General features: G+C 41.4%; 1 protein-coding gene across 7 annotated transcripts in view; it reads right to left on the minus strand.

The window, feature by feature from the left end:
* LOC127002249 (intraflagellar transport protein 81 homolog) overlaps window positions 1-12127 on the minus strand; it is a 22073-nt gene continuing 9946 nt past the window's right edge. For 2 of the 7 annotated variants that reach the window (XM_050868056.1, XM_050868057.1), the window contains exons 7-15: window positions 11858-12021; window positions 11469-11552; window positions 10738-10857; window positions 4870-5076; window positions 3736-3925; window positions 3135-3259; window positions 2437-2585; window positions 2038-2166; window positions 1-1343 (exon numbers count right to left, since the gene is read on the minus strand). In XM_050868056.1, coding sequence (XP_050724013.1) covers window positions 1247-1343; window positions 2038-2166; window positions 2437-2585; window positions 3135-3259; window positions 3736-3925; window positions 4870-5076; window positions 10738-10857; window positions 11469-11552; window positions 11858-12021 — 1265 coding nt within the window. In that variant the 3' untranslated portion in view covers window positions 1-1246. The remainder of the gene's footprint in view (window positions 1344-2037; window positions 2167-2436; window positions 2586-3134; window positions 3260-3735; window positions 3926-4869; window positions 5077-10737; window positions 10858-11468; window positions 11553-11857; window positions 12022-12127) is intronic. The other 5 variants (XR_007755914.1, XR_007755913.1, XR_007755912.1 and 2 more) reach the window with 5 other exon arrangements.

Below are 12127 nucleotides of genomic sequence, written 5' to 3' on the forward strand. Positions count from 1 at the left end.
TAAGATAACCTTTTTATTCACCATCTATCATAACAATTCTACATGTAACAGTTTGGTCCCCTGGCAGAGGTACATCACAGGGCAGGACTGTATAGGTGTCACATACAGATATTAGTGTTAGCTTGGAAGATGTATATACAGAAGAAAAAAGGAAAAGAAGAAAGGAATTAAAAGGACAGAAAAAGCAAAGAGGAAGAAAAATGTGGAGATAAAGGAAAAGAAGAAAGGAATTAAAAAGGACAGAAAAAGCAAAGAGGAAGAGAAAAGTGGAGATAAAGGAAAAGAAAGAAGAAAAGGGAAGAAATATTAGTGTTAGCTCTAAAGATATATAGAGAGAAGAAAAAGGAAGAGAAAAAAAGAAAGGAAAGAAGAAAAAGGACAGAAAAAGCAAAGAGGAAGAAAAAAAGTGGAAATAAGGAAAAAGGAAGAAGAAAAGAGAAGAAAAAGAAAGAACAGGAAAAATAATTAGTTTGGTCCCCTGTCAGAGGTACATTACAGAGGTCAAGACACTATACTGGGCTCAGGTACAGCTATCAAGTGCTCGGTGCAAACATGACATAGGTACAGCTTGGAATGTTTAGTGTCATATTCTCAAGTTGTAGTGTTTTCTCTTACTTTGTTCTTATTTTTTCCAGCATCAGTCAGCCAGTCAGGGAAAGGCTGCCCCAGAGTCTACCAGTGAAAGAGACGAAACCCAGACAGTAGTATTATAAAGAGGGGACCTAGTCAGCCTCATAAATCAACACCATCTTCTTATTTTTCCATCAGCATCAGTCAGCCAGTCAGGGAAAGGCTGCTCCAAAGTCTACCAGTGAAAGAGACGAAAGCCAGACAAAAGTATTATAAAGAGGGGACCTAGTCAGCCTCATAAATCAACACCATCCTTATTTTCCCATCAGTATCAGTCAGCCAGTTAGTGGAAAGGCTGCTCTAGAGTCTACCAGCGAAAGAGACGAAAGCCAGACAGTAGTATTATAAAGAGGGGACCTAGTCAGCCTCATAAATCAACACCATCCTTATTTTCCCATCAGCATCAGTCAGCCAGTTAGTGGAAAGGCTGCTCTAGAGTCTACCAGTGAAAGAGACGAAAGCCAGACAGAAGTATTATAAAGAGGGGACCTAGTCAGCCTCATAAATCAACACCATCTTCTTATTTTTCCATCAGCATCAGTCAACTAGTCAATGCAGCTCCAGTGACAGTAAGATGGATAGAAGGGCATTGAAGAAGGGGGAGGGTCAGCACCTCTTAGATGAGCACCATGGCCTCCCCTCCACTGCTGCGAGTCACTATGCCAGCACCACTCCGGGCAGCCTCCAAGCAGCTCTTCTTCACCTCTATGAGCCTGGCAGAGGAAGAGGAGGAGGAGGTGAGTGTTAATGAGTTTGATGTCAATCACACACACACACACACACACACACACATCTTAAAGACTCGTAAAGCACAATTTTACCCTTAGAAATAGAACTACTGTGCTTGGAATGAGTTAAAATCCTCCTCCTCCTCCCTCTTTTTCCTTCTCCTCTTCCTTCCTTTCTTTCCTCCTTCTCCTCCCTTTCCTTCCTCCTCCTCAGCTACATCCTTTGGCCTCCTCAGATTAGACAATGACCATCTTTTTCTTCCTCTCATTGCTCCTCCTCCTCCTCCTCCTTCACTTTCTCCCTCTCTTCCTCCTTTTTCCTCTTTTCCTTCCTTCTTTTCCTTCCTCTCCTCTCAGGGGCTTCGTGGTGCAGTGGTTAGCATACTCAGCTCACAACCAAGAGAGCCCAGGTTTGATTCCCACGCGGAGTGGAAAAACTTGGGCGGCTTTTCCGATACCCTATGCCCCTGTCCACCCAGCAGTGAATGGGTACCAGGTTTTAATTGGGGGTTGTGTCCCGTCTCCTGAGATCTGTTCCCTTCTATAATTCCTTTCCCTTCTGTCTCTCTCCGGCATATGACCACAGATGTTGTGCCGACTAAACAAAACTTTCCAACTTTCCTCTCCTCTCCTTCTCTCCTTTATTTCTTATTTATTTACTGACGTATCGCTCACTCACTTGACAACGTCCCTCCATAGTCCCATCTGTTTGGCCGAGGTCTGCACCAGGTCCTTTGCTGCCTTCTGTTCCTCCCTCAGCAGCCGCCCCAGTCGCTCCTGCTCGCTGATGTTGGTCATGAGCTGCTCCCTGGGGACAGAAAAATACCCTAGAGACAGTCGTTCTTATTTTTCTGGTATAGTTGTTATTTGTTTCACATTTCTTTCAACCCTGTGGTTAGAAATGTTCCCTTGAGGCAGTCGTTTTCAGTTTTCTTTCAACCCTATGGCCCTGTCAATCATCCTTCACTCTCTGGGCTCATAAAACAGTCAGTAAGTCCTCTGTTAGCTCTTAAGACAGTCCATAAGCCCCTGTTTCCCTATCATATATTTATCCTCCTGCTACACATGTTTTCCTCACCTCAGGGACTTCTTCTTGTCCTGGGGGTCATTTGAGAGGTACAGCTTGATCTCCTCACTGGCCTGCTGTTGCTTGAAGCTCAGGGTCTCCTTCTCGGCAGTCTGCAGGCGGAACTTGGTCTCGGATTTGATCAGCTCATCACGAAGGCTCTGAGTGATGGGATGTTATGTAAAGCACTCGGTCAGTTTTATGCACCAGAAAGAGATGAATAGGAGAGGCTGGTGAGAGATATTGAGGCTTGGAAAAAAGGAAAAAGGAGGTCAGTAAGATAAAATTAAGCCTTGAAAAAACTATATGGTAGGCTGGCAAGAGAAACTTAGACTTGAAGATATTAAATGGGAGGCCAGAAAGAGAAATTGAGGCTTGAAAAATAAAATGAAAGGACAGCTAGAGAAAATTAACCCTTGAAAAAAATATTTGGTAGGCTTGCAAGAGAAATTAAGGCTTGAAAATAATGAATGGGAGGACAGTAAGAGAATTTAAGGGCTGAAGAACATGATTAGAAGCCCAACAAGAGAGTTTAGGGCTTGAAGAAAATTCATAGAAGCCCAGCAAGAGAAACTTAAGGCTTGAAAATTATGAACAGGAGCCCAGGAAGAGAAATCTGAGGCTTGAAAAACATGATTAGAAGCCCACCAAAACAGATTGAGTGGCCAGAAGACAGGGCCAATTTTGGACGGCCCACTCGAGCACCTTACCTTCACCTCCTGCTCCATCTTGGCCATGTTGGAGTCCAGGCCGGCCGCCACTGAGTCATAGGAGTGCTTCTTCTCATTGTAGTCCACAGTCAGGTCCTGCATCTTCTGCCGCAGAGGACGCAGCTCTGAAAACGTGATTAGTCTTGTGAATAGTGATTTTTCAAAACAAAGGGAAAGAACTAAATGTATAGAGAAATTTAAGATGTTGAACATAATCAAATTTAGTTCAATAAGTCTTAACCCCTTGACTGCAGATTTCCTACCGGAAGACCTCACCCAGCTACAGGAATGGAACAAAAACTGGCTGCTACAATTCAATGAAGAAAAATGTAAAGCCATGCACCTTGGGAGGGGAAATCCAGCAATACCAATACCACATGGGAAACATTCCACTATCCACCACAGAGGCAGAGAAAGACCTGGGAGTATATGTTACCAGGCTACCAGTGAAAGCCAAATCCGTGCCAATCGCAGCGGACGGGTTAATACTCCCATCTTGAAAGAGTAAGTGATAGAAGGAGGAAATACAACAGAAGTCAGGCTGTTCATGACTACTCTGCTTAGAAGATATGAACCTCTGACTCTACTACACACTGCCTACCCTTAATAATGGGTGCCAGATGTGCCTTCCGCTCGGCAATCTTGTGGTTGAGCTGCATCACCATGCCGGACATCTCCTCCAGGGTCTCCCCCTTGCGCTCATCCACCTTGGCCTTCATGGACGAGACTTCCTCCATGGTCTCCTGGGTCTCGTGGAAGCCGGACACACCCATCTTGGCCTCCAGGGTGTTCTGAGGGAAGGCGTGTGTTGGCGTTGGTATGGAAAGAGTGTAAAATGTGGTTTCTTGACTTGGAAAATTGAATAGAAGCACAGAAAGAAAAATTAAGCCTTGGAAAATTGAATAGAAGCCCAGAAAGAGATCTTAAGCCTTGGAAAATTTAATAGAAGCCCAGAAAGATAAATTAAGCCTTGGAAAATTGAATACAAGCCCAGAAAGAGATATTAAGCCTTGGAAAATTGAATAGAAGCCCAGAAAGAGATATCAAACCTTGGAAAATGGAATAGAAGCCCAGAAAGAGAAATTAAGCCTTGGAAAATTGAATAGAAACCCAGAAAGAGAAATTAAGCCTTGGAAAATTGAATAGAAGCCCAGAAAGAGAAATTAAGCCTTGGAAAATTTAATAGCAGCCCAGAAAGAGAAATTAAGCCTTGGAAAATTGAAAACGAGGCTAATAAGAGAAATTTAGGCTTAAAAAAAAGGATAAAAAGCCCAGAAAGTGAAAATAAGGCTTGAAAAAAATGAAAAAAAGCCTGACATGAGAAATTTGGGCTTAAAAAAAAGGTTTCTTGCCTTGGAAAATTGAATAGAAGCCCAGAAAGAGAAATTAAGGCCTGAAAAATTGAAGACAAGGCTAATAAGAGAAATTTAGGCTTGAAAAAAAGAAAAAAAGCCCAGAAGGTGGGAATAAGGCTTGAAAAAAATTGATAAAAGCCCAAAATGAGAAATTCAGGCTTGAAAAAAATTAGTAAAGGTCCAGCAAGATAAATTAACCTTAGAAAAAATTTAATAAGGCTTGAAAATAATGAATAAAAGCCCAGAAAGTGAAATTAGGACTTAAAAATAGCAAAGAAAAGCCCAAAAAAGTTAAAATAAGCCTTGACAGAAAAAAAGAATAAGTCCAACACGAGAAATTCCAGGCTTTCCAATACTACAACACCCAGCGAGCCCGTTACCAGTTGTTCTAGCAGCTGGGCGTCCTTGGCCTTGAGAATCTCCTCCGTGCGGCTCAGGATCCCAAACTCGGCCCGCAGGTCACTCAACTCGGCACGCTTGATCTTGTAGATGGAACTCTTGCCGCGCAGCTTGTTGACGTAGCGCTTGAACTCCTCGCCGCGAAGAACCTGCTCGCCGGAGAACTGTTTCAGCTGCTCCTGCTTGTCCTGAAGATATGGGGATAGATTAGTGATGTTCATAGACTTGTCCAGTAACAGAGAAATTTAGGCTTGAAAAAAAGGGAAAAAAGCCCAGAAGGTAGAAAAGAGGCTTGAAATTTTTTTTTAAGAGCCCAAAATGAGAAATTTAGGCTTGAAAAAAAATAATAAAGCCTAGAAAGTTAAATTAAGCCTTGAAAAAAAGAATGAAAGCCCCCAAAAAAGTGAAAATATGCATTGAAATATAATAAGTCCACCACAAGAAATTCCAACAACATTCAGCGACACACATACTGACATACAGACATATAACACACAGGGCCGGATTAAGCTGGTGGGAGGCCTGGGGCCTACTCTGGTGGGAGGCCCCCTTTCCAACTCCCATTGCATACACCACAAACTATAGTCTAATTAATCTAATGGCCAAAATAGTGCAATACTAATTAGGTCGGTTTTATTTAGGAAACACTACAATGGGACTATTCTTCCGATTATCAATATCCATAAATTCAAAATAAAATACAATGGGACTATTCTTCCGATTATCAATATCCAAAAATTCAAAATAAAATACAATGGGACTATTCTTCCGATTATCAATATCCATAAATTCAAAATAAAATACAATGGGACTATTCTTCCGATTATCAATATGCATAAATTCAAAATAAAATACAATGGGACTATTCTTCCGATTATCAATATCCATAAATTCAAAATAAAATACAATGGGACTATTCTTCCGATTATCAATATCCATAAATTCAAAATAAAATACAACGGGACTATTCTTCCGATTATCAATATCCATAAATTCAAAATAAAATACAATGGGACTATTCTTCCGATTATCAATATGCATAAATTCAAAATAAAATACAATGGGACTATTCTTCCGATTATCAATATCCATAAATTCAAAATAAAATACAATGGGACTATTCTTCCGATTATCAATATGCATAAATTCAAAATAAAATACAATGGGACTATTCTTCCGATTATCAATATCCATAAATTCAAAATAAAATACAATGGGACTATTCTTCCGATTATCAATATGCATAAATTCAAAATAAAATACAACGGGACTATTCTTCCGATTATCAATATGCATAAATTCAAAATAAAATAAGCACAAGTTATTCTTACTTTTTTTTTTTACATACATACAATTCCAGTTACTCATATGAATATAATAATGTAACTATCACATAATATAATACCTCATTCTTTCATATGTAGTTACATGTTAAGTCAGGATTACTTTCTTGACACTTTTCTGGATTTTTTCATTGCAAATTCACTGATGATCTCGTTGGAGTCCAGTTCACACAAGATGTCTGACTCGAGGCTCATCATAGTCAGATTTACCAGACGTTTCTGTGTCATAGATGTCCGTAACCTGTTTTCAATTAACTTTAGCTTTGAGAAAGAGCGCTCCCCACTGCAGTTTGTCACCATTAGGACAAGGTATATTAGAGCTATCTCTATGTTTGGGAAAGTGTCCTGCACACCCTTGTCCAATACAAGTCTATACAGGAAAAGCTCAGTGCTGACATCTGTTGGCTCCTCATCTGTGAATATATTAGCAAATGTGACAAACTGGCACAGTTCCTCCGTAACTGTTATATCCAAGTCATCTGGATATGATCTGATGAGTTGCTCTGCTGCGTCAAAAGTTAATCTGAAGAAAGCCTTTGCAGATGTCTAAAAAACTAAATTTACTTGATATCTGTTTGTATGCTTCCAGACGTTGACCGAGAGAAGATACAAACTGATCAATGATAGGCAAGAAAGTTTGTGTTCTGTATTTTCAGAAGGGCTGAGTTGCACTTCTTCTGCATGTCCATAATCCAGTGGGTTAAGACGCACATTGCGTCGCTTCTGCCGAGATTCTACAGCCTTATAAGCTGATCCAGACTGAGACAGCTGTTCACCTTCTTTTTCATAAGTGTGGAAGGAGTCACGCTTTGATGCAACATATTCCTTCAAGCTAGTCAGTGATGCCACAGCAGTATTTAGATCAAGTTTTGCGTGTTGAAGAGTTTTATTAGTTGCATCTGTTCTTTGCAGAATATCATTCCAGAAGGTGGTGTAAATTCCTGTTTCAAGCTGATTTATCTGTTTTAACAGTCCTTCTGCTTCACAGCGTACACACTTTTTTTCTTCAATGTCATCGACAATATGCTTAAGAACCTCCTTAATCTGCTCATAATTATGCTTAAGAGCCTTAGTTGCATCAGCTCTGCAGGACCAGCGCGTTGTTGTGACACGTTTGAGAGTCAAAGATGAATCACTTTTTTTTCAAGCCTCATCCAGAAGTTGATACCGATGGGTTGAAATTGTGAAGAAGACAAACAGCTTTTCAAGAAGCCACGCAGAAGACATATGCAAATACTTGTCTTTGTATTTCTATATATTAACATTAGTAATAAGAATGACAATAATGAATGTTGAAATGTGTAGATGGCGCCACTATAAACCCGGGGATACAAAACCTACGCCTGCTTCCCTGGACTGTCCAATGAAGCAAAAGAAAAAAAATCGGGGAAATATTTTATTTTTTGTTGGTTTTAATGGTTTAATTAACATTAACATCACACAGCTGGGCCAATTCTCTCTTATTGTCGTAAGAGAAAATGGACCATCCAAATTGCATGGATTACCATGGTAACAAAAGAAAGGAAAACGTGCAGGCACTTGACTACATGGTACTGACACTCGTTTAGTTATGATTACAATACTAACCTTATTAAATCAAAATGTATTGTTTAAATTGGTGGGAGGCCCCCTCTTGGTGGGTGGCCCGGGGCCCTGGCCCCTTGGCCCCCCCCCTTGATCCGGCCCTGATAACACACACACTAAGAAATGCTGGCCCACGCACACACCACACACATTAGCAAGCACTGACACTAACACACATTAACACACAGACACATTAATACACTGGCGATTATGAGTCCAACACGTGATCAGGCCATGGTAGTGAATTACATGGTCAGATTCACAGCACAGAGGCACAAACACAGCACACACACACTGTATATGTAAAGCATCCTGTGATATGTATAGCCAGTCAGTCATCCCTCGTCTGGTGTGGCTTGCTATTCACGGTTTCATACTTTTACAGGTCAGTCAGGAGTTGTGAGTGGCCCTTCCTGATGTTATTGATGGCGGAGAGATGCTGTAATTGTAAGTAAGTTTATCGCCATTGACCTATCTTTCGGCCATTCCTCTTGACTCTTGTAGGAGCAGTAAGTAGCAGGGCTTTTTATTCATTTTTGTTTCCTTTTTTTTTTGCCCTTGAACTGTTTCCTCTACTGTAAAAAAAATGTATGTATTCTATAGCTATCTAACTATCTAAATAACTAGAGAAACAGAGAGAGATATAGGCATAAGGCAAGCACTATTTAAAAAGTTCTTGAAGACATACTACCATTAATTCCTCCATCTCTAACAAGCATTCTATAGCTATCTACCTATCTAAATAACTACAGAGACAGAGAGAGATATAGGTATTAGGCAGGCACTATTTAAAAAGTTCCTGAAGGCAGACTAGCTGTAATTCCTCTATCTCTAACAAGCATAGTGGATTAAGACAGCTCTTGGAGGCAGACTAGCTTTAATTCCCCTAACAAGCACAGTGGATTTAGACAGCTCTTGGAGGCAGACTAGCTTTAATTCCCCTAACAAGCACAGTGGATTTAGACAGCTCTTGGAGGCAGACTAGCTTTAATTCCCCTAACAAGCACAGTGGATTTAGACAGCTCTTGGAGGCAGACTAGCTTTAATTCCTCTATCTCTAACAAGCACGGTGGATTTAGACAGCTCTTGGAGGCAGACTAGCTTTAATTCCTCTATCTCTAACAAGCATGGTGGATTTAGACAGCTCTTGGAGGCAGACTAGCTTTAATTCCTCTATCTCTAACAAGCACAGTGGATTTAGACAGCTCTTGGAGGCAGACTAGCTTTAATTCCTCTATCACTAACAAACACGGTGGATTTAGACAGCTCTTGGAGGCAGACTAGCTTTAATTCCTCTATCACTAACAGGCACAGTGGATTTAGACAGCTCTTGGAGGCAGACTAGCTTTAATTCCCCTAACAAGCACAGTGGATTTAGACAGCTCTTGGAGGCAGACTAGCTTTAATTCCCCTAACAAGCACAGTGGATTTAGACAGCTCTTGGAGGCAGACTAGCTTTAATTCCTCTATCACTAACAGGCACAGTGGATTTAGACAGCTCTTGGAGGCAGACTAGCTTTAATTCCTCTATCACTAACAGGCACAGTGGATTTAGACAGCTCTTGGAGGCAGACTAGCTTTAATTCCTCTATCACTAACAAGCACGGTGGATTTAGACAGCTCTTGGAGGCAGACTAGCTTTAATTCCTCTATCACTAACAGGCACAGTGGATTTAGACAGCTCTTGGAGGCAGACTAGCTTTAATTCCCCTAACAAGCACAGTGGATTTAGACAGCTCTTGGAGGCAGACTAGCTTTAATTCCTCTATCTCTAACAAGCATGGTGGATTTAGACAGCTCTTGGAGGCAGACTAGCTTTAATTCCTCTATCTCTAACAAGCACAGTGGATTTAGACAGCTCTTGGAGGCAGACTAGCTTTAATTCCTCTATCACTAACAAACACGGTGGATTTAGACAGCTCTTGGAGGCAGACTAGCTTTAATTCCTCTATCACTAACAGGCACAGTGGATTTAGACAGCTCTTGGAGGCAGACTAGCTTTAATTCCCCTAACAAGCACAGTGGATTTAGACAGCTCTTGGAGGCAGACTAGCTTTAATTCCCCTAACAAGCACAGTGGATTTAGACAGCTCTTGGAGGCAGACTAGCTTTAATTCCTCTATCACTAACAGGCACAGTGGATTTAGACAGCTCTTGGAGGCAGACTAGCTTTAATTCCTCTATCACTAACAGGCACAGTGGATTTAGACAGCTCTTGGAGGCAGACTAGCTTTAATTCCTCTATCACTAACAAGCACGGTGGATTTAGACAGCTCTTGGAGGCAGACTAGCTTTAATTCCTCTATCACTAACAGGCACAGTGGATTTAGACAGCTCTTGGAGGCAGACTAGCTTTAATTCCCCTAACAAGCACAGTAGATTTAGACAGCTCTTGGAGGCAGACTAGCTTTAATTCCTCTATCTCTAACAAGCACGGTGGATTTAGACAGCTCTTGGAGGCAGACTAGCTTCAGTTCCTCTATCTCTAACAAGCACAGTGGATTTAGACAGCTCTTGGAGGCAGACTAGCTTTAATTCCTCTATCTCTAACAAGCACGGTGGATTTAGACAGCTCTTGGAGGCAGACTAGCTTTAATTCCTCTATCACTAACAAGCACAGTGGATTTAGACAGCTCTTGGAGGCAGACTAGCTTTAATTCCTCTATCACTAACAGGCACAGTGGATTTAGACAGATCTTGGAGGCAGACTAGCTTTAATTCCTCTATCACTAACAAGCACAGTGGATTTAGACAGATCTTGGAGGCAGACTAGCTTTAATTCCCCTAACCAGCACAGTGGATTTAGACAGCTCTTGGAGGCAGACTAGCTTCAATTCCTCTATCTCTAACAAGCACAGTGGATTTAGACAGCTCTTGGAGGCAGACTAATGTTAAGAAGTCATTTAGTCAGTGCGTACACACCTTCATGTCCTCCTGGTAGTTTGTCAGCTCCCCGCGTAGCTCATTCAGCCTCTCAGCCGTCTGATCCTTCTTGCGAATGATGATGGCGGCATTCTGGCGGAAAAACGACAGCTTCCCAACCTGCCGAGAGAAGAGGAGTGAGAGAGAGGAGCATTGTTACCATTCTTTCTCTTCTTCTTCTTGGTGGAAATATGAAGCTTCCTGACCTACTGAGAGAACCAGAGAGAGAGAGAGAAGCATTGTTACCATTCTTTCTCTTCTTCTTCTTGGTGGAAATATGAAGCTTCCTGACCTACTGAGAGAACCAGAGAGAGAGAGAAGCATTGTTACCATTCTTTCTCTTCTTCTTGGTGGAAATATGAAGCTTCCTGACCTACTGAGAGAACCAGAGAGAGAGAGAAGCATTGTTACCATTCTTTCTCTTCTTCTTCTTGGTGGAAATATGAAGCTTCCTGACCTACTGAGAGAACCAGAGAGAGAGAGAGAAGCATTGTTACCATTCTTTCTCTTCTTCTTCTAGTAGGAAATATGAAGCTTCCTGACCTACTGAGAGAACCAGAGAGAGAGAGAGAAGCATTGTTACCAGTCTTTCTCTCCTTCTGGTAGAAATATGAAGCTTCCTGACCTGCCGAGAGGAGAAGAGTGAGAGAGAGAAGCATTGGTAACATTCCTCTGCTTCTTCTACCTAAAAAATGAGTTTTCTTTATCCCTTCCATATCTTTCTTCCTTACCTTGCTTTCAGGGCTCTCGTCCTCCTCCACCTCCTTCATTCGCAACTCGTTTAAGTTGTTGATTTCACTGTTCAGTGCTTGGATCTGTGGGGCAAGACACTGGTTAGACACACACACATTGCTAGTAGTAGTAGTGGCAGAAGTAGAAGTAAAAGTAGTAGAAGTAGTAGTAGTAGTAGTAGTAGTAGTAGTAGTAGTAGTAGTAGTAGTAGTAGTAGTAGAAGAAAAAGCAAAAAGGAATTAAGAATCGTAGAATAAAAAGCAGAAAAATAAAGAAAGGAAGATGAAGAAGAAGCAGAAAGAGGAAGAAGGAAGAGGCAAAGAAGAAAAAAAAACATCTGTAAATAAAACTACAACAAAAACAACATCATCCACCCCGCCCCCCATACCTGCTTGTTGACGGCCTCCAGTTCGTTCTGTCCCATGGCGGGCTGGGCGGCCACTCGCTGCAGTGTCTCCACCAGCCGCCGCCGGGCCAGGATCTCCTTGGGCAGCTTCTCCTTCACGATGTAGCTGTTCACATTCATGTCCTCCTCAAGGCGCTGAAGTAGGCCTATGGGGGGGGGGGCGCTTTGTGTTAGGTCTATATAATTTATTTTTGTCAGTTGTTTTTATTTATTTTTTTTTTTTATTTATTTATTTTTTTTTTTTTTTTATCT

The sequence above is a fragment of the Eriocheir sinensis genome, chromosome 22 (assembly GCF_024679095.1).
Source record: "Eriocheir sinensis breed Jianghai 21 chromosome 22, ASM2467909v1, whole genome shotgun sequence".
In the NCBI taxonomy this organism is placed as follows: Eukaryota; Metazoa; Arthropoda; class Malacostraca; order Decapoda; family Varunidae; genus Eriocheir; species Eriocheir sinensis.